This window comes from Pimephales promelas, chromosome 5 (assembly GCF_988280905.1).
Source record: "Pimephales promelas chromosome 5, fPimPro1.hap1.1, whole genome shotgun sequence".
Taxonomy (NCBI): Eukaryota; Metazoa; Chordata; class Actinopteri; order Cypriniformes; family Leuciscidae; genus Pimephales; species Pimephales promelas.
Window position 1 is genome coordinate 40,850,782 of NC_142773.1, and position 18,279 is coordinate 40,869,060.

The 18,279-nt window shown below is 34.8% G+C and overlaps 2 protein-coding genes and 1 long non-coding RNA gene across 4 annotated transcripts in view; all 3 read right to left on the reverse strand.

The window, feature by feature from the left end:
• The window catches only part of ankrd12 (ankyrin repeat domain 12), a 58,337-nt gene extending 57,899 nt beyond the window's left edge, over positions 1-438 (reverse strand). For both annotated transcript variants that reach the window (XM_039649185.2, XM_039649176.2), the window contains exon 1: positions 261-438. The gene's annotated coding sequence lies outside the window, so the exon portion shown is untranslated. The remainder of the gene's footprint in view (positions 1-260) is intronic.
• Positions 439-5,748: 5,310 nt separating this feature from the next.
• Positions 5,749-16,272, reverse strand: ndufv2 (NADH:ubiquinone oxidoreductase core subunit V2). Its single transcript, XM_039649163.2, has 8 exons — positions 16,119-16,272; positions 15,212-15,274; positions 13,116-13,178; positions 12,066-12,182; positions 10,955-11,123; positions 9,926-10,035; positions 7,750-7,826; positions 5,749-5,919 (listed from the first exon to the last, which is right to left on the reverse strand). The coding sequence occupies exons 1-8, from the start codon at positions 16,158-16,160 to the stop codon at positions 5,826-5,828; spliced, it is 735 nt and encodes a 244-aa protein (XP_039505097.2). The 5' UTR covers positions 16,161-16,272; the 3' UTR covers positions 5,749-5,825.
• On the reverse strand, positions 13,468-15,205 carry LOC148981512 (uncharacterized). Its single transcript, XR_016168598.1, has 2 exons — positions 15,070-15,205; positions 13,468-14,081 (listed from the first exon to the last, which is right to left on the reverse strand). It is a non-coding gene; the product is annotated as an uncharacterized LOC148981512 (long non-coding RNA).
• Positions 16,273-18,279: the final 2,007 nt, after the last annotated feature.

Genomic DNA, 18,279 nt, shown 5'->3' on the forward strand with positions numbered 1-18,279 from the left:
CCCTCCGCGTATAACGCGCACCGCACGCGCCTGTCACTGACGCACGCGCGCGGAACACTAGCAACGCTATCGAACACAAACCTGCTACCAATACTTAATAGCAAAACTCATTTTAAAACCCTACACACACCGCTCTATTGTTGTTCTGCTACTCAAGACTGGTTGGTTAAGCTTCTCCGTAGCAAAACTAAATGCGTTTTCCTCCTTCATAGTCGGAACCCGCGACAAAAAAAGAAAAACAAGCGAAACTTTCTGCTTACCGCCTTTGGCTTCCTCTTCGTCATTCACCTACGAGCAGAAGACACAACCTCGACGATTTTAAGAAAAATAAATGTGTGTATCGGAGGGTAAAAACTGAACATTAACCCTACGGCTGTGTGACGTCTCTCAGTGCTGCTTTTGAAAACATCGCCGTCAGCCCGTCTCTAAGAAAAGCCCCAGCGAAAAAACACGGAAAGCTGCGATCTCATTGGGGGACGAGGGCTCACGTGATCCAGGGCGCTCAAAAACGTTCTGCGCATGCTCACACTCGCTCTGCTGCTAGGCTGTGACTTGCATACACTGATATTTTTGCTGTTGAATATATCTCTCGTACTGTTCTATTCATGTTTGTATGTTTATTTTAATATTATGTTATTGTTATTATTTAATTATACAATGCTTTCTTATTTATATTTTTTAATTAAATAGCTTTTGGCTGAAATGTCCAAATTACAAAAGGGTTGCCGGGTTGTTTCAACACATGTTTGGTTTAAATACGGACAAACCCAACAATTAGGTTTACAATTTATTCTTAATTAAACCAACGGTTGGGTTCATCTACATTTGACCCAAACATGTGTTGAAACAACCCAGCAATTTTTAGTGTTTTATATGTTCTTTTGATTTTTATTAGTTATTTAATGTATTATGTCTTCTTGCAATAATATACAAATGCCTAAAATACATAATGCCCGGATAGAATATAGAAATACAATTGTAGGCGGAGCTGAACTGCAAAGAATATGTCCTGTGGTGTTTATATTTAATCTACTTTATTTCTTTATTAACGTGTGTGCGTAGTCTTTCTATATTATTTTGTTTTATGGTTTTAGTTTGGATTGTGTAAGATTGTTTTGTGCCTAAAATAAAATAATACTTGTTTTTATTTAATCAAATGTATTAACATTTCGTGCGTTATTTCCTATATTCGTATTGTGGGTTTATAGTTTTTATTATGCTAAATGTTTTTTTTTAATGTTTATAACAATAGTAATAATAATAATAATATTTAGAAAATGTCCATGCACTTTTTTAATATGACAAATTGGTCCACTCTTTAGACATCTGTTTTTTTTTTTATTGTTATAAGTGAAATTCATCCACTCTCCGTACATCTCATAAATTAATTTGTGTATGAGAGTTTAACGTTATATTATTATGGGATGGGGAGGGGGGTGACGTTGCGGACTGTGACGTCACCCTTTCCGTGCGACGCTGCAGCGCTCGCGAATGTTCTGGAACCTTCATCATGTCGGAGAGACGCGAGGAGAAAGAGGAGAAGGTATTTGTCGGGCCTGATCCATTGTGGAGTCATTAATTCTGTTGTTACGAGAGCTTAAATTGTGTTTGATTGTAGTTTCGCTATTTTAGAACAACGTTTTTTGTCGCGCATTCGAGGGTTGTTATTGTTGTGGCGCAGTTGGTTATTTATATGATGTAGGAAAAAGGGAGTTCGCGCATGCGCATGGGATGGGCTGGTATTATGTTGCAGAACGAGCTCGAATCACAAGGGAGAACCGTGTGTGTGAGTCTGTGTGTGTTAGGGGGATGGGCGCTGGCTACACAAACACACACGTGCATGCACAGACCAGTCAGTTACATGAAATGCGACCATGTTGTTGCGGTCTGAAGAAGTGATCATAAGATGAAGACATATGCGTGGTTAACATATGAAACAGCCTTGTGTAGAACTGGGTTATAGTTTGAACCCTAACAACGAAGCCTGTAAAGTGTTATGGTAGTACCATTTGTTCTATTGCATAAGCATAAAAGTTAACATCTGGAGGAAATGAAGAAAAAAAAAGCTAAAACCAGCCTAAGCTGGTTGGTCTTCAGCCTGGTCATTTCTGTTTTTCTTTTTTCAACATGGACTATTCACATGTACAACTGTTTGGGCCACTGCATATATGTGTGTGTATGTATGCATGTATGCATGTCTTTTTTTAACCAACCTATACCCTGTTTTATGTTTCTTTATTTATTTTATATATGTAATATTCTTGTAATATTCTCTTCTGGTTGTAAAAAATCTAGTGACCTTCCTAGGGAAAGGTAAAAAAATAAAATACCATGGTCCTACTTGGAGTACTGATAGACCTTTTAAACAAGCAGCCATTACTATGTTTCCATTTAATATTGGCCAAAAACATTGAGTAAATAACAGCAATTGTGTGTGCATCTTATTTACTATCATTAAACTGCATTGTATATCAGCACTATTTCGAACACACTGCTACCTGGATACCGTTCTGCTAACTACTGTAAATGCAGTGGTATATATATTCACACTACCATAGTATTGCTATTGTATGGTCACAGTAAGGTTTTGTAAATAAAGACTCTGTATGATGCATAATGCTTGCTCTTTTGATGTGGCTTGTTTATAAATGCTATACTGTACATATCTGTCACTGTCAGTGAGGTTATGTTTTAAGGATGGGTTTTTGTATCAAATAAATGCAAGGAATACCAAAATCTATGTGCTTTACTTTTATGTGTTGTTAGAGAATATTAGGGATGGGAACCATGTTTAAATGCACACAAATATTTCTATATTAATTAGAACTTGGTCACATTATTTAGATTAGTATTAATATTCCATAACCCTATTAAATATACTCCAGTTCCAAGAAATCTGTAGCATATGCCTCTTCTAATCAGGATTCATTTCGTAATGATCAATTTGGAAAACAATTGTAGCATAATGGATGAATTAGGGATGAACGATATATCGGCCACCATATCGGTATCGGCCAATATTTGTTTATTTGTATTTTATCGTTATCGGCCCGATAATAAAATTTGGCTGATATATTAAAGTTGATAAATAACTGATCAACACTTGAGACACTTAAGACTTAATTGCTTGAAATATGATTGGAATCAAACAGAAAAAATATAATTAAGTGCAAAATGTGCTGTCATATCGGCTACATGAATTTATAATGAGAACATTATAATTGTGTGATTGGGACATGGATTTTAAATGTTAAACTTTTGTTTTTGCAATCAGGCTCTGAAAAATTATATAAAAAATGGTGGATTTAGATTTATTAGATTTTAAGAATGGATTTAGATTAGGGATGCACCGATACCACTTTTTTGGAAAACGAGTACGAGTACTTGCATTTCAGTACTCGCCGATACCGATACCGAGTACTTAATAAAAAAAAAAAAAAAAAAATGATTTAAATATTTTTATATACGGGTTTTTAGGTCCTTGATTAAATTACTTGGGTAACACTTTATTTCGATAGTCCACGACTACAAGTAAACGACTACAAGTAAACTTATTCTCCTAATCCAAAGCCATTCACTTTGAAATTGTTCCACACCAGTGATGCACGGTTTGATCCAAAATGAGCGGGTGCTTGCGCCGCGATCACCCGCGGTTACCCGCAGTTACGGGTCATCCAAAAATATTTTTAATGATATTCGGGTCGCGGTCGGTCAGGTCGTTTGGAAAAAGATGCCAATTAAACCTTTGTATTTATATAGTACTAGATACATTTTCTATGAAATATATAGGCCGAATTTATTTATTGGCTGAATAACTGGCACGAAGATGACACACAAGCTCATTCTAAACAGTTCTCAGTTCTGTACTGGTGTGATCCGAAAACCGCTGTACCTCTGCGTTCGTTCGTTACTACGCGGATGCGCAGTATCAGCAGTATCAACAACATGTCTCAGTTCAGTGAACTGTTAGAGTTACTGGAGTAAAATATAATTCGGGATATTGGTTTATTTCAACTCGGAGGGACTGTCAGGCATGTCTGAAAGTGAGTAACTGTAGTAACTTGTGGATCAGCACTGACGCAAGACGTGAACTGATGCGAATGATTCAGTTCGATTTAGCGTACTGGTTCGACCGGTTCATTAAAAAGAACCGATTCGTTCACGAACCGGCCATGTCTATGATCACTAGTCTGCAGAGAGATGGAGGCGGCGAGAGAAAAGGTGAAGACTGGGGAGTGGAAGCTCCGCAAATACACAAATAGAAAGAGTAAGTGTGGGAGACATTTACCGAAATAATGAAAGATGATGACCAAAGTGCTGCCTTTGTTATATGTAGGCTACGTCTTCTTGCATATAAATTCATATAAAGAATTTGAAAGGCTGATATATCGGTTATCGGCTATAAAGAATATAAAGATTTGAAAGGCTGATATGTCGGTTATCGGCTATAAAGAATTTAAAGAATTTGAAAGGCCGATATATCGGTTTTCGGCTATAAAGAATATAAAGAATTTGAAAGGCCGATATATTGGTTATTGGCTTTCAAATATAAAAAATTTGAAAGGCCGAAATATCGGTTATCGGCTATAAAGAATATAAAGAATTTGAAAAGCCGATATATCGGTTATCGGCTATAGAGAATATAAAGAATTTGAAAGGCCGATATATCGGTTATCGTCTATAGAGAATATAAGGATTTGAAAGGCGGATATATCGGTTATCGGCTATAGAGAATATAAAGAATTTGAAAAGCCGATATATCATTATCGGCTATAGAGAATATAAAGAATTTGAAAGGCCGATATATCGGTTATCGGCTATAGAGAATATAAAGAATTTGAAAGGCCGATAAATCGGTTATCGGCTATAAAGAATTTGAAAGGCCGATATATCGGTTTTCGGCTATAAAGAATTTGAAAGGCCGATATATCGGTTATCGGCTTTCAAATATAAAGAATTTGAAAAGCCGAAATATCGGTTACCGGCTATAAAGAATATAAAGAATTTGAAAGGCCGATATATCGGTTATTTGAAAGGCCGAAATATCGGTTATCGGCTATAGAGAATATAAAGAATTTGAAAGGCCGATATATCGGTTATCGGCTTTCAAATATAAAGAATTTGAAAGGGCCAGAATATCGGTTATCAGCTATAAAGAATATGAAAGGCCGATATATCGGTTATCGGTCTCGGCCAAAATGTTTACATCGGTGCATCCCTAAATGGAATATTTATTATTATTACTATCTACACACGTTAAATAAAGTAATTTTTTGATTCTGCATGATATCGGCCATTGTAAAATATCAAGCAACACTAGAGATATAAAATAAATAAATTATTAGATTGGTGGAAGCGTCGTAATGATATCACGTAACCGATATATCGGCCGATAAATCGCTTGTGCGTTGCCATCACTGACATAAAGTGGTGAAATTACTGTACATAATTACTAAAAATGCAGAGTAAAAACTGGCAAAAGCATCTCCAGTATTTACAACACAATTGCAGACGTACGTCTTTGTTTGTTTGGAATATGCTATTGTGTATTCAGGAATATGTCTTAAACTGTGGAGCATTCGGGAATAAATGTTTAACCCAAGTAAATAAATAAATTTGAAAATACTGTGGACTTATTTGTATGTTAAAATATTGTAATGTGCATGCTTTTGTATTCTCCAACACCTTTGCACAGGTCAGAACATTAATTTACTCGTCATTTTAAAATAACCACACTGGACTATTGAATATAATTAATGATAATATTTTATTTACATACACAACATCTCTGAGGTTTACATTGGCTCCAGACCGCGGAGGTCCGGTTACAGGTCGGCTCTCACGCCAAAGCCCGGTTCAGGAGGAGGCTCTGTCAGTGAGGTTAAACCTCCGGCAGGTTCACATGAAAAACGCCCACTCCTGATGGAAGAGAGATCGTTACAATCAATTAAAACACTCTTAGGGTGTGAATCCAACTGACTCATTAACCACACGTCACATAGTGTGCTTATTTAATTAGACTCGTTCAAGACATCTAGGTGATTCATGTTATCTTAGGAAGTAAAATAAATATGAGAACTGTGCAAGCTAAGCTCACCATCATGCTAATAACTAACTAGCAATCCTTTTAATAAGCTTGCCTATGTGAAAGTCCCAAACTTCACAACCAAACTACCCTCGTCTCGACTCCAAACCGGATAATCAAAATTTCTGTAAAAGATCCGAATCTTTGAACAAATAAGATGAGTTGCTTTCACATTCAGTGTTATCGCTGTTCTATTGGGTTAAAAATATTATATTTACATACTTTTGTTTTTATCACATATTTTATTTATGAGTTGGTCAACTCGTGTTGTTTTTAAACATGCTTTAAAAATAAAATTATTAGGCTAGCTTGATATCTTATAAATCTTTTTAACTCATGATGTTTGATACACTAACGGTGAAAAGTTGATTTCTGGAGGATCATGTGACCCTGAAGACTGGAGTAATGATGCTGAAAATTCAGCTTTTAATCACACGAATAAATTACATTTTAAAACATATTCAGATAGGTTTAAAAAAAAAAAAAAAATCACATTATTGCAGTTTTTCTATTTTATCAAATAAATGCAGCCTTGGTTGCTTTCCTCAAAAAATTTAAAAATCTTAATGATTGCAAAATTTTAACATGTCATAGCTTCATATTTTTGTATTTGCTATGAAATTATTATTAAGGTGGGGTTATTATTATTTATACACAAACAAATCAAATGTTTGATCATTTCACTCATGAATTTCCATGAACTTGAAGTTTAAATCAGAGATGCTATTAAACTCATATTTGTGATACAAGGAAAGAATCTAATGACAGAGACTTTAGTAAATGTAATGGCCAAAAAAAAACACTTTAAAATAATTGTGATGTTAATTCATTTTTCATCACGATAAATAAAGCAATGTTAAAAGCAGGAAGAAGGTGAGCTGCACAAATCTGGATAAATTGAGGATCAACATTTGTTTTGTTTCGCAGTTCTGAATACACACAACTAAACTAAATAACATGCAATTAACTGGAGGTTCATGTTAACTGCTTCAGTCTATTTAAAAAATGCATTGATTTAATATTAATCTGTTTGAATTAATGACTTACTCATGATACATCTCTTGAATTAATTATTCAATGACAAATACATTTTTAACAGCCACTTGTCGCCACCTACTGGTGTAACGATGTAATTGATACAATCTTTATTTGAACCATCAAGTTAGGTGATTTGCTCTATTTTTAATTTGATCACTACCATAGACATCAGAACTATACACTTTAACGAAGCAGAATTTGAATTATTGTAACAGAAATAATGAAACGATGTACTTGTTTATCAGCAATACATGACAACGGCTCTCTCTGGGTCAGCGCCAACAGATTTACATGTGATCATACAGGTGAAACTCAAAAAATTAGAATATTGTGCAAAAGTTATAATTTTGATGATTATGTCTTACCCCAAATTCAAAATCTCAGAAAATTAGAATATTACATGAAATCAATAAAAAAGGATTTTAAATACAGAAATGTCAGCCCTCTGAAAAGCATTATCATGCATATGTATATAGTTATGTAGCATTGCAGTGACATCACGCACATACCCTCTATAGACATTGCCGCACTGTTGTGATTTAGGAATGAGATCGCATGGCAGTTTGAATCAAGATCATGCCCTTTTACCAATTAATCAGGTCTAGAAAGACAGCAGATTACTGTACCTGGGTCCAGGAGGAGGAACTCTCCCTGCCTTCAGCTCATCGATGATCTGCTCTATGTCTGAGGTCTTAAGATCCTCCTACAGGCCAAAACAAAGAGGACGACAAGCACAGCAAACACCCATTAATGGAGAACTAATTCAGTACAGTGTATTCTCTGATCTCTGTCTTAACAGAGATAGATAAACGAGCGAGTGTCAACTCTGCAAGGGTGGATTTAATGAAAATATTCCACCAAAATCAATAAAAAGTGCTATGCAAAAACAAAGTGTTTTTATATTAACAACTGAGATGCAAAAATTGTACTGCGCCCAAAAATAGGCTCACATTTCTTTAAATGAAACATAATTGCTTGATGTTCATGATAGGTTTTGTGAGATTCAGCCACTACAGATGTTTTCTGGCAACTTTCTCTTTAGCCGTCAGAGGCCAAGGCTAATTGCATCATTACGCTGGCGGGTCATCCCAAGCTACACTTAAAGGAGTAGTTCACGTTTGCTGATAATTTACTCACCCCCATGTCATCTAAGATATCCATGTCTTTCTTTCTTCAGTCGAAAAGAAATTAAGGTTTTCGATGAAAACATTCCAGGATTTTCTCCATATAATGGACTTCAATGGGGACCAAACGGTTCAAGGTCCAAATGAGAGTTTCAGTGCAGCTTCAAAGGGCTTTAAACGACACCAGACGATGAATAAGGGTCTTATCTAGCGAAACGAGCAGCCATTTAAAAAATAAATACAATTTTTTAAGTTTTATAAGCACAAATGCTTGCCTTGCTCTGTTCTGTGATGAGCGTCCGTGACTCTCCTGTTTGAACTCGTTCATTAAAATGAACAAATCTTTTTTTGAGTCATGACTCGAAGGGTCCTTGATAAAACCCTTATTCTTCGTCTGGAATCGTTTGAAGGCCTTTGAAGCTGCACTGAAACTCTCATTTGGACCTTGAACCGTTTGGACCCCATTGAAGTCCATTATATGGAAAAAATCCTGGAACGTTTTAATCAAAAACCTCAATTTCTTTTCGACTGAAGAAAGAAAGACGTGGACATCTTGGATGACATGGGGGTGAGTAAATTATCAGCAAGTTATTTTTTAAAAGTGAACTACTCCTTTAACAAACACAAGCTTAAACTGAGACTCGGACAACCTAAGTTGTATTCACCACCAATATGTCATGAGATCTAATTGGTAAATTAAACTATTTAAACAGAACACAAGGCTGGTTATATTCCTCTAAAGATAGAAATAGTTTTTATTAATTTTTTTACATAATACAAAAAATATACACAATCAATATTGCAATATTATTACTAGATTATGTATTTTTTTTAAAATAATTATTAGCATCATTTGTACAATTATATTTAGTTATTTTGCTGTACACCTACTGTTGTAGCCGTTTTTCTATAAGTATTTCATTGGAGTTTATTTAATATAATTCATGTATTTGTTTATTAATATTATTATTATTATTATTAGTATTTGGTATATTTATATTTGTATTTATGTACTTATTTATTTATTTATCAGGCACCTGTCGGGTGAGAAAGAGAGATATGTTATTGTGTGTGGGCGGAAGGGGAAGTGACATGAAAGAACAGATGTTTGGTTTTGGAAAGGGTGGTTTTTCACAGTTTTTTGACCACTTCGCTAACTTGGTTTGGATTTTTCGTTTGTTGAAGTTATAAACTTAATTTAGAAATGTGTTAGAAATAAAACTTTTGAATTGAAGACTGCGTTTGGAGTGAAGTGCGTGCAAAATAATTAATCACCGTTTCCTGAATCCAAGGTCGGCATCGAAAAGCCGACACACCTACATTTTTTTGACAATTGACAATTATAATAACAAAATGCACAATGCACTCTCAATATTATTATTATCTGGTTTATAATAGTATAAGTATTATTAGTAGTAGTACAGTTATAGTATTTCAGCCAATCAGAAGATAATTATTATTATTATTATTATTATTCTAAATGTGTGTAATGTGATCGCATCCCACATGCTACCCAAAAGTTATTATTAAGACTATCAATAAGATGCTACTCTGCTGCTAGCATAGGAACAATGTTGTTCATCTTGACTTCATTAGCAGAGAAACTGCCTCCCCTAGAGGTGACATTAAAACTAGACGCTCACCGGCACACAAAAATGAGCTTTGTAATCATACTCACATAATAGTTATCATTGATTTGGACCATTGGTGCGTTCACACAAGCCCCGAGGCATTCGACTTCTGTTAGTGTGAATAATTTATCCGCTGTGGTCTCCCCGACTTTGATACCTGACAGGAGAGATCAGGATTAAATACAGTTATTATTTACTCGCCCTCATGTCATCCCATAAATTCAAATTAAACATTTTCTATTTCCTGAAAATGACGACAATTAATTTAGGGATGAACTATTCCTGCACTGTAAAAAAAATATATATATATACATATATGATCAATAAGTTTATGACAACATGTTTTTTAAAGGGATAGTTCACTTTGAAATTAATGTTTGGTATGTTTTAGCTTACCTCAAGGACATCCAAGATGTAGGTGTCTTTGTTTCCGCAGTATTTTCAATTTTGATATTTTTAGGTCAAACCGTTCTTGTCTGTCAGTCATATAATGGAGGTCTATGGTCACCACCTCAAAGAGCATGCACAGAAAAGTCCAGATTAAACATGATTTAATGACTCGTAAATGTAAGTACACATTGATGGCCTAAGATACAAAACGATTATCGTTTTTACCTCTTGTAACCACAGCCACAAAGCGCCCGCGCCTTCAGATCACTTGGACGTGGCTGTGATTTCAAGAGGTAAAAAACGATATAAATAATGTTCGTTTTCTCACACAAACCGCTCGTTTCGTGTCTTAGGCCATCAATGTGTACTTACATTTACGAGTCATTAAATCATGTTTAATTTGGACTTCTCTGTGCATGCTCTTTGAGGTGGTGACCATAGACCTCCATTATATGACTGACAGACAAGAACGGTTTGACCTAAAAATATCAAAATTGAAAATACTGTGGAAACAGAATCTGAATTCATTCCAACTCAAAATGTTATGTTGTCTGGAAAAAGCCTCAGCATTTTCAAATATTCACATTTGAGGCCATTTATTTTAGTAGCGTGATGTCTTTAGCTTGTTTATGTGGCGTGTGTGTTTATTGGTGACGTCTCTGTGTGGAGTCCCAGCTCTTGCTCACCCAGTTTGTTCTGGATGGCCTCCAGGATCCTGTCGGAGTCGCAGAGCATGCAGGGCGTAGTGGTGCAGATCTGGATGTGGTACTTTCCCACTGGCTGACGGAGGAACATGGTGTAGAAAGTTGCTACTTCATAAACCCTCATTGGAGCGATGCCTAGGACCTCTGCCACCTGCAGGACAAATTGAAAATCACATCAGACAATCATTCATTTAAGACTTCTAATTAGATATTCTACCCATTTTGTGTTACAAATTATGTAGGAAGAGTAATTGATTAATCTATGACGAGAGTGCACCTCAAAAAATCTGCATTTTTACCACAAAAAGTCGATGCACGCACTTTTAATCATTGAAACTTCTGTTTTTATGCTAAGTTCATAATAAAACATATAATCTAGTATTTTTAATAAAAAATTAGAGTATAATATTAAAAATGATAATAATAATGAATATATTTTTATATTATCCTCTAAAATATAATTTTTTATCGCCTTTTTTATTATATCACATATTTTATTTGCATCATTTGAAAGCTTATAAACTCAGAATTAATTCAGTGAAAACAGTTTTATAAGTTAATGCTGCGTTACCATAGAAACGGTACTTATTTTATCAGGCTCCTCCCCTTTTGGGCATCATTATATTTCATGTTTATGATCAAAACCTTTTCTAATCTTGGCAAAACACATATTGTCAGAAAGGTCTGAGTCTCAAGGTCCCAAATTTTGTGACAGAATTGATATTTGGACAGAAATTTATTAATTTGTTAAGGCACAATGTATACAACTAAATTCAATGGAATGTACGGCACCCACTGGCTATTTTTGGTACTACGCCTAAACAAAATCACACGAGAACTTCAATTTTTGTGATATCAACTTCAAACTTGGAACATAACTTGTTTAGATTAATTAATTTTAGAGTAAAAAAACATATTTTATATAAAATACAAATATATAGTTCAGTATATTTGATTTACTGTAAATTTAAACTTCCATAACTTTCTCATACTTTCATTTTTTGAAGTTTTTTCACTTCAGCAATAATCTGCAGAGTGTTTTCTTTAAAACAAGACCAAACTTGGGTATATTGCAAAGCATTCAGCCTCTCACCTTGTTCATTGCTGAAATAGGAAGCCATCCATGTTGCCTCTGAGCCAAATCCAGCACAGGAATAGTGGCGGCCGCCTTGTGTCCCACTGGGTAGTTATCAATGATGGCCTGAACTCTCTGTCAACATACCATAAACAACAAACACACAGCTATTTTTTTCCCCTTTTATTTCCTTCGCTATGTTTGTGACGTTTGTGTGTTTATCTAGCTTGTATGTTTGGTGAGCCAAAGAAAAATTTCCACCCTGGTGGACAATAAAGATGTATTCTATTCTTTTCTATTCTATTCTCAAGATATATTTGATCTTGGCTGTGCGTGTACAAGAGCAAAATGTGCAGTTTGACAGAAAAAAACGTGATTATGCAATTGCATGATCAGCCAAAGTCCAGGATTTTCAAAATACGATGCACTTTCGCCGCATAAATTGCCGATTTCCAGGCAAAATATGCAGGGCTTGCATGATTTCATAATCTTCGCATTTTCGTTGCTAAAAAGTTTGCTTCACACTAGAGCAGCCATTTCCCCCTGTTGCCATGGTAATGTTATGAAGTGACGTAATTGTGTGACGTGAACATCATTGAAAAGCTGTAAAACAGGAGCACACTTTATTTTTAATATTTGATTAATTAATTTTTACAGAAGTTGTAGCATATTCCTTTTGTAAAGCTACAGAACTTGTTTGACTCATCAATGTTATTTTGATGTTTTTATTAAGGTCGGAAATAAAACAAGATGAGAACTGAAATATTCCAGCACTTTCTGTGCTTGCTTATCATAGGAAATAATAAGAAATGACTCTTTCATTAAGGTTTACATTGAGAACAGTGTTGGGGTTTTTCTCTTTTTCATCAAACCACAGTTTTTGCATAAAATTGCACAAATATCCCGCATATTCCATCACATTTTTAAAGAAAACGGGCCGCATAATTAAGGATTTGTGCCCACAACAATCACAAAAAAACAGTTTTTCTGGAAGGACTGAGTTATACATGCCATGCATAAAATATGATCACATGTTAGCTATTTAAAAACACAAACGAGTTTCCTCACCTTCATGTTTTCTGGAGAGAATTCGAATGGAGTCTCTGGATTATTGTCCGGTGTGTCTCGGTGCTGAAACAATGAAAACAGGTAAACACCCCAACAACAACAAAAATGATAAGAGTGGCATTACTCGCCTTAATGTTGATTCAATTCGGTTCAATATCTTTCGTGAATGTTGCCAATTTTATTAGCTATGAAGCAAACTCAGTTCAACAACAAACCAGCTCTATAATAGATAACAGTTAGGGGTGTAAATCACGATACAATACAATATCGATTCTCTCATCCATCGATACGATACTTCAAAAAATTCTGTGATACATTTATGATTCGATATTCGGTTTTTGTCTTTTCCAAATTCCTGGGGACAATTTTCCCCAGGAAAAGACACTTTTAATGCAAAGTATAAACACAAAGTGCATTATGTCTTAAGTAAATGTACACAGTTGAGGAAGACGTGTGTGTAACAGTATGTTGGATCCGTGCTTTAGCTCTTAAAGCGACAGCATTATTTGTCATTAATGATAATCAAACAATACATGAACCACTCACTGATATTGACTGAATACCTTCGCTTTAATGAGGATTAATCTATATTTGATGTTACCGTAAGACTATGCAGTTATTTTACATTTGATTGTTATTTTTTTTTTTTGGTAGCCTTTTACTTATCTGAATACCACTGTTTTGTTTCCATGCTCTTATTGTATTGCTGACTGTTAACCTAGTGTCAGTTTAATTTCACTTATATGTAAAATTACCCATATCATGAAATAAGACTTTGATGTTATCGGCCACCAATAATTGTGATTTCAATATTGACCACAAATAATCTAGATTATGATTTTTATATTTTCTATACCATCTTGCATCGTAGCCTATGATTCAATAAGTGTCATCATCGTAAAATGCACATACATGTCCTACCCAAGTCTATTAGATCGTACAGTGTGATTTGTAATGATCTTAACCCTTGTGCATCCTTATGGACATTTTTGTCCTTTTCAGTTTTGTTTTTTTTGATCACTTTGCCTGTGTTAAAGCTAACGGGAACTTTTTATTGGAATTTTACTATTTCACAGTCATTTTCTTAAAAAAATATTTTTTGCATTAGGTACAAAAAATACTCCCTCTCAGCACCTTTTGGACAAAAATGTCCCCATTGAAACCCATTAAAACTTCCATTTTTAATCCCCAGTTCAGTTAACTATAAAATTATGCAATCTTTGTTAAGAGGCTTTCATTCTGATGGCAAGGCTTCAAAATTGTATTTTTGACTATTTTTTATCAGATGGTGCCATTTTTTTTAAAGTTTGGCCTATAAAACAAATATCGCTTTATTCCTGTTTTCTGCTTCGGCATATTATAGAGCCAACTGGATACATTATGCAACAATATTTGTGTGGGTGTGTTGGTATGGATGTCAGAGTGTGGTTAGTATGTGTATTATAAAAACATATGTGTGTGTGTGTGTGCGCATGTGTGTGTTTGTAATACTGAGAGAGAAAAACGGCAAATTCAAATCCAATCACTGTGAGCTCCAGTGGGGTTTTGCTGGCACCCAATGGGGAAAATATGTTACTACGCCCAAACAAACTGTTACCGAAAGCTCATTTTTTGAGATATCATCCTCAAATTTGGAACAAAACCTATTTAGATTTATGGCTTTGATTTTATTGCAGTTTTGAGCTCAACCTGATTTAAAAAATATATATTTTATATAAAATATTTTTTTATAAATAATTTTCATAAACTTATACCTATATAACTTTTTTTTGGATTTGCTTATTATTATTTTTTTACTTCAGCAATAATCTGCAAAGGTTATTCTTTAAAATGATACCAAACTTAAGTCTGTGCTCCGAAGCGTCACATTTTTATGACAGTTTTTTGACATGGACATTTTTGTCCTCTTTTTACCTATGTGTAACTTTTTTTAATTGATGCACAAGGGTTAAACCAGGTTTGCAGAAATCGCACAGACTGTTAGCAGGTATTAGTGTGGGACTAGGTTTAAGCCTTGTCTGTGAAACCAGGCCTAAGTGTCTCATGTGCAGATCATTACAAATACAGCAATTAAGACAACAAAAGTAAAGTCTCACCACAAAGATTCCTCCTGCTCCAGCGCGAGCCGATGTCTGGTGAAGACTGCGCACTTGCCTCGCCTGCAGGAGAAATGCAATCATGACACATGGGACATGGCCTTTACTTATAAACAAGTTTTGTTCAGTAGAAAATATTTTAAAAACGATTGAGTATAAAGTCAGAGTAGATGCATAATTAAAAAAAAACTCATGTTCTTGGCAGACTGCTTAATGTGTGCAGTTAAAACACTGTCTGTGCAATTCATAACTTTGTGCATACTGTGTGTACTGACCAAACATGATCCAAGTAGAAGTATACAGTACTTATGCTCTTTAATGCTTTCTGTTCAGTGTATCTATTCAGTGTTGACTGGGTCTTTCAGCATTACTTATTGCAATGGTAATACATATACACACATATATATATATATATATATATATATATATATATATATATGAAGAGTTCAGATGCAAAAGCCTCTAAATGCCATTTGAAATTTTCTTCTAAAATGATCATTTTCATCAAGCTTGTATATTTAAGTAATTTCACTTAAATGGCAATGAAGATTACCTATTAATTGTCATTTAAGTGAAATTACTGAACTTAAATACACAAGCTTGATAAAAATGGTCATTTTAGAAGAAAATTTCAAATGGCATTTAGAGGCTTTTGCATCTGAACTCTTCATATATATATATACATATAAAATCCTCAGCTGTTTTTAACGAGTGACTAGTAATCACAAAAGGTTTCATTCTTATTTTAATGACATATAATCACAATCAGGCCTCATTATTAGCTGTTAGCATGTTAGCTTTATGTCCTTGCACAGATGTCAACGCTGCTTTTAAAGCAAAATTCGTGTGCAATTCTTCTAACCACCTCATTTATAATACGACTACAACATGTGTAAAGTAAACCTACCGCATAAGACACGGCAGAGCGCAGCGTTGAAGATAAAAACATATTTTTAATGCGCTCGGTCGGCCACACTAAACCGCACTAAACACAAGCAATGGCGGACATCAAGTGATGCGAGTTCGATTGAGCGGGTCTGGTTACACAAGGGACATCATAAGGCTGTATAATGGAACACTGAGCGGCAAACAAACAAAAAATACAGATGCACAGCTTGCCACGATAAAAATAACTGACAATGAGCCTGCACACTTGTTGAACTTGATCTTACGTGCTATACGGGTTTATAATGCTGTAACTAAAATGAGAGCCAAAATGTTTTGTTTATTGTTCTTTTTAACAAATGGGGATATTATTATAAATAGGCTACCAATTGTGTCCTTTCTAAAACTATATGCAAATAACAATATAATATCATATTCATTGAACCACTAGACTGGTAGATTCAAATAATTAATTATTTTGTGCATATGTTCTAGTTTTTGGTCTAGATTAGAAGACATTCCCTTGTTTTGTAGGTTCAGTAAACAGTATCACTTGGTCAAAGAAACTATGGTTCCCTTTCCGGGAAATAAACCGCAGGCATTAATTCCAGTTCCATCATGAGTTGGCAGGAGAATCCAGAGTTACGACAGAGGGTGGATGAGTCTTGAACATCCTGTTCGGACACAAAGACTGTTTTATTTTATTACATTTTTTTTAATTATTAAACCTTTAGGAGAGTCCCATTGAGATTAAGAATATTTTTTGCAAGGGGGACCTGGAAATGTTACATAGAAATGTAGATATGACCTAGGCCGTTTTTCAATATGCCTTCTTGTCTGTTTTTTTATTATTATTATTTTTTTTATTGAACAATGAGAACAAAACAAAAATAGAATATACATCTACAGTGGCATTGACAAATACAGGTAAATGAGTATTAAGCAAGGCACATATCACTTAAGGTAAAAATAAATAAATAAAAATAATTGCAATGAAGAAAAAAAAACATAAAAAAAATAATAGTAGCCTAATAATAAATTACAAAGGCAGTCCCTCCAGAAAAACGCGATTATGCGATCGCTGAATTCAATGCAAAATCAGCCAAAGTCCGCATATTTATGCGGGGCCGCATTTTTTTTTCAAATACGCCGCACTTTCGCCGCATAAATTGCCGATTTCCGTGCAAAATATGCGGGGTTTGCATGATTTCATAATCCTCGCATTTTCGTTGCAAAAAAGTCACATGTAGTTGAAAAATGTTGCGTTTGCTTCACACAAGAGCAGCCATTTCCCCCTGTTTCCATGGGAACGTTATGAAGTGACGCAATTACGCGACGGGATAGCTCAGACAGACTCACGGAGGCGATCGACATCTCACAAATCGAACTCGTATAACTGTCTGTCACACGTTCTACCGTCACAACGTTACTTAATAAACAACATAAGATATAAGAAGTAGCATCAAACAGAAATTACCCGCACACATGGGGTGTTTGAGGCGCACTTATAACACTGCAGAGAGTTCAACAGGGAGCGCGCAGCTCTTAAAGGGGCCACACCTTATTTACACTCGTTACAGTCTGAAATAAAACAAGATGAGAAATTAAATATTCCCAGCGCTTTCTATGATGTAGTATGCTTGTTTATCAAAGGAAGTAATAAGAAATGACTCTTACATTAGCCTAGTGAGAACAGGGTGTTGGGGGAATCACTTTTTTTCTCTTTTTCATCAAACCGCAATTTTTGCAAGTTCCCTCAATTTTTGCAAATTCCTGCAATTTCATCGCATAAAATTGCATAAATATCCCGCATATTCTATTGCATTTTTAAAGAAAACGGGCCACGTAATCAATCAATTTTTGCCCGCAACAATCACAAAAAAACTCCGCGTTTTTCTGGAAGGACTGTGAATACTAGTATGGTAAATGTTAAATATAAATCGCAAATTTTTTCACAAATTTTTGGAAATTACCACCACAAAATCAGTCAATTTGATCGCAAAAATCACACAAAAAAATCGTGAAATCCTGGAGGGACTGCAAAGGGGTCACTTTATTCCTCTTTTAAAAGCTCAAGGTCTCTTATAATTCCAATCAATTTCTGGGCCTTTTTACTTTTCATACATTCCAAAGCTGGAAAAAATTTACAAATCAAGTCTTTTTCGTTTTCATACATTTGGATT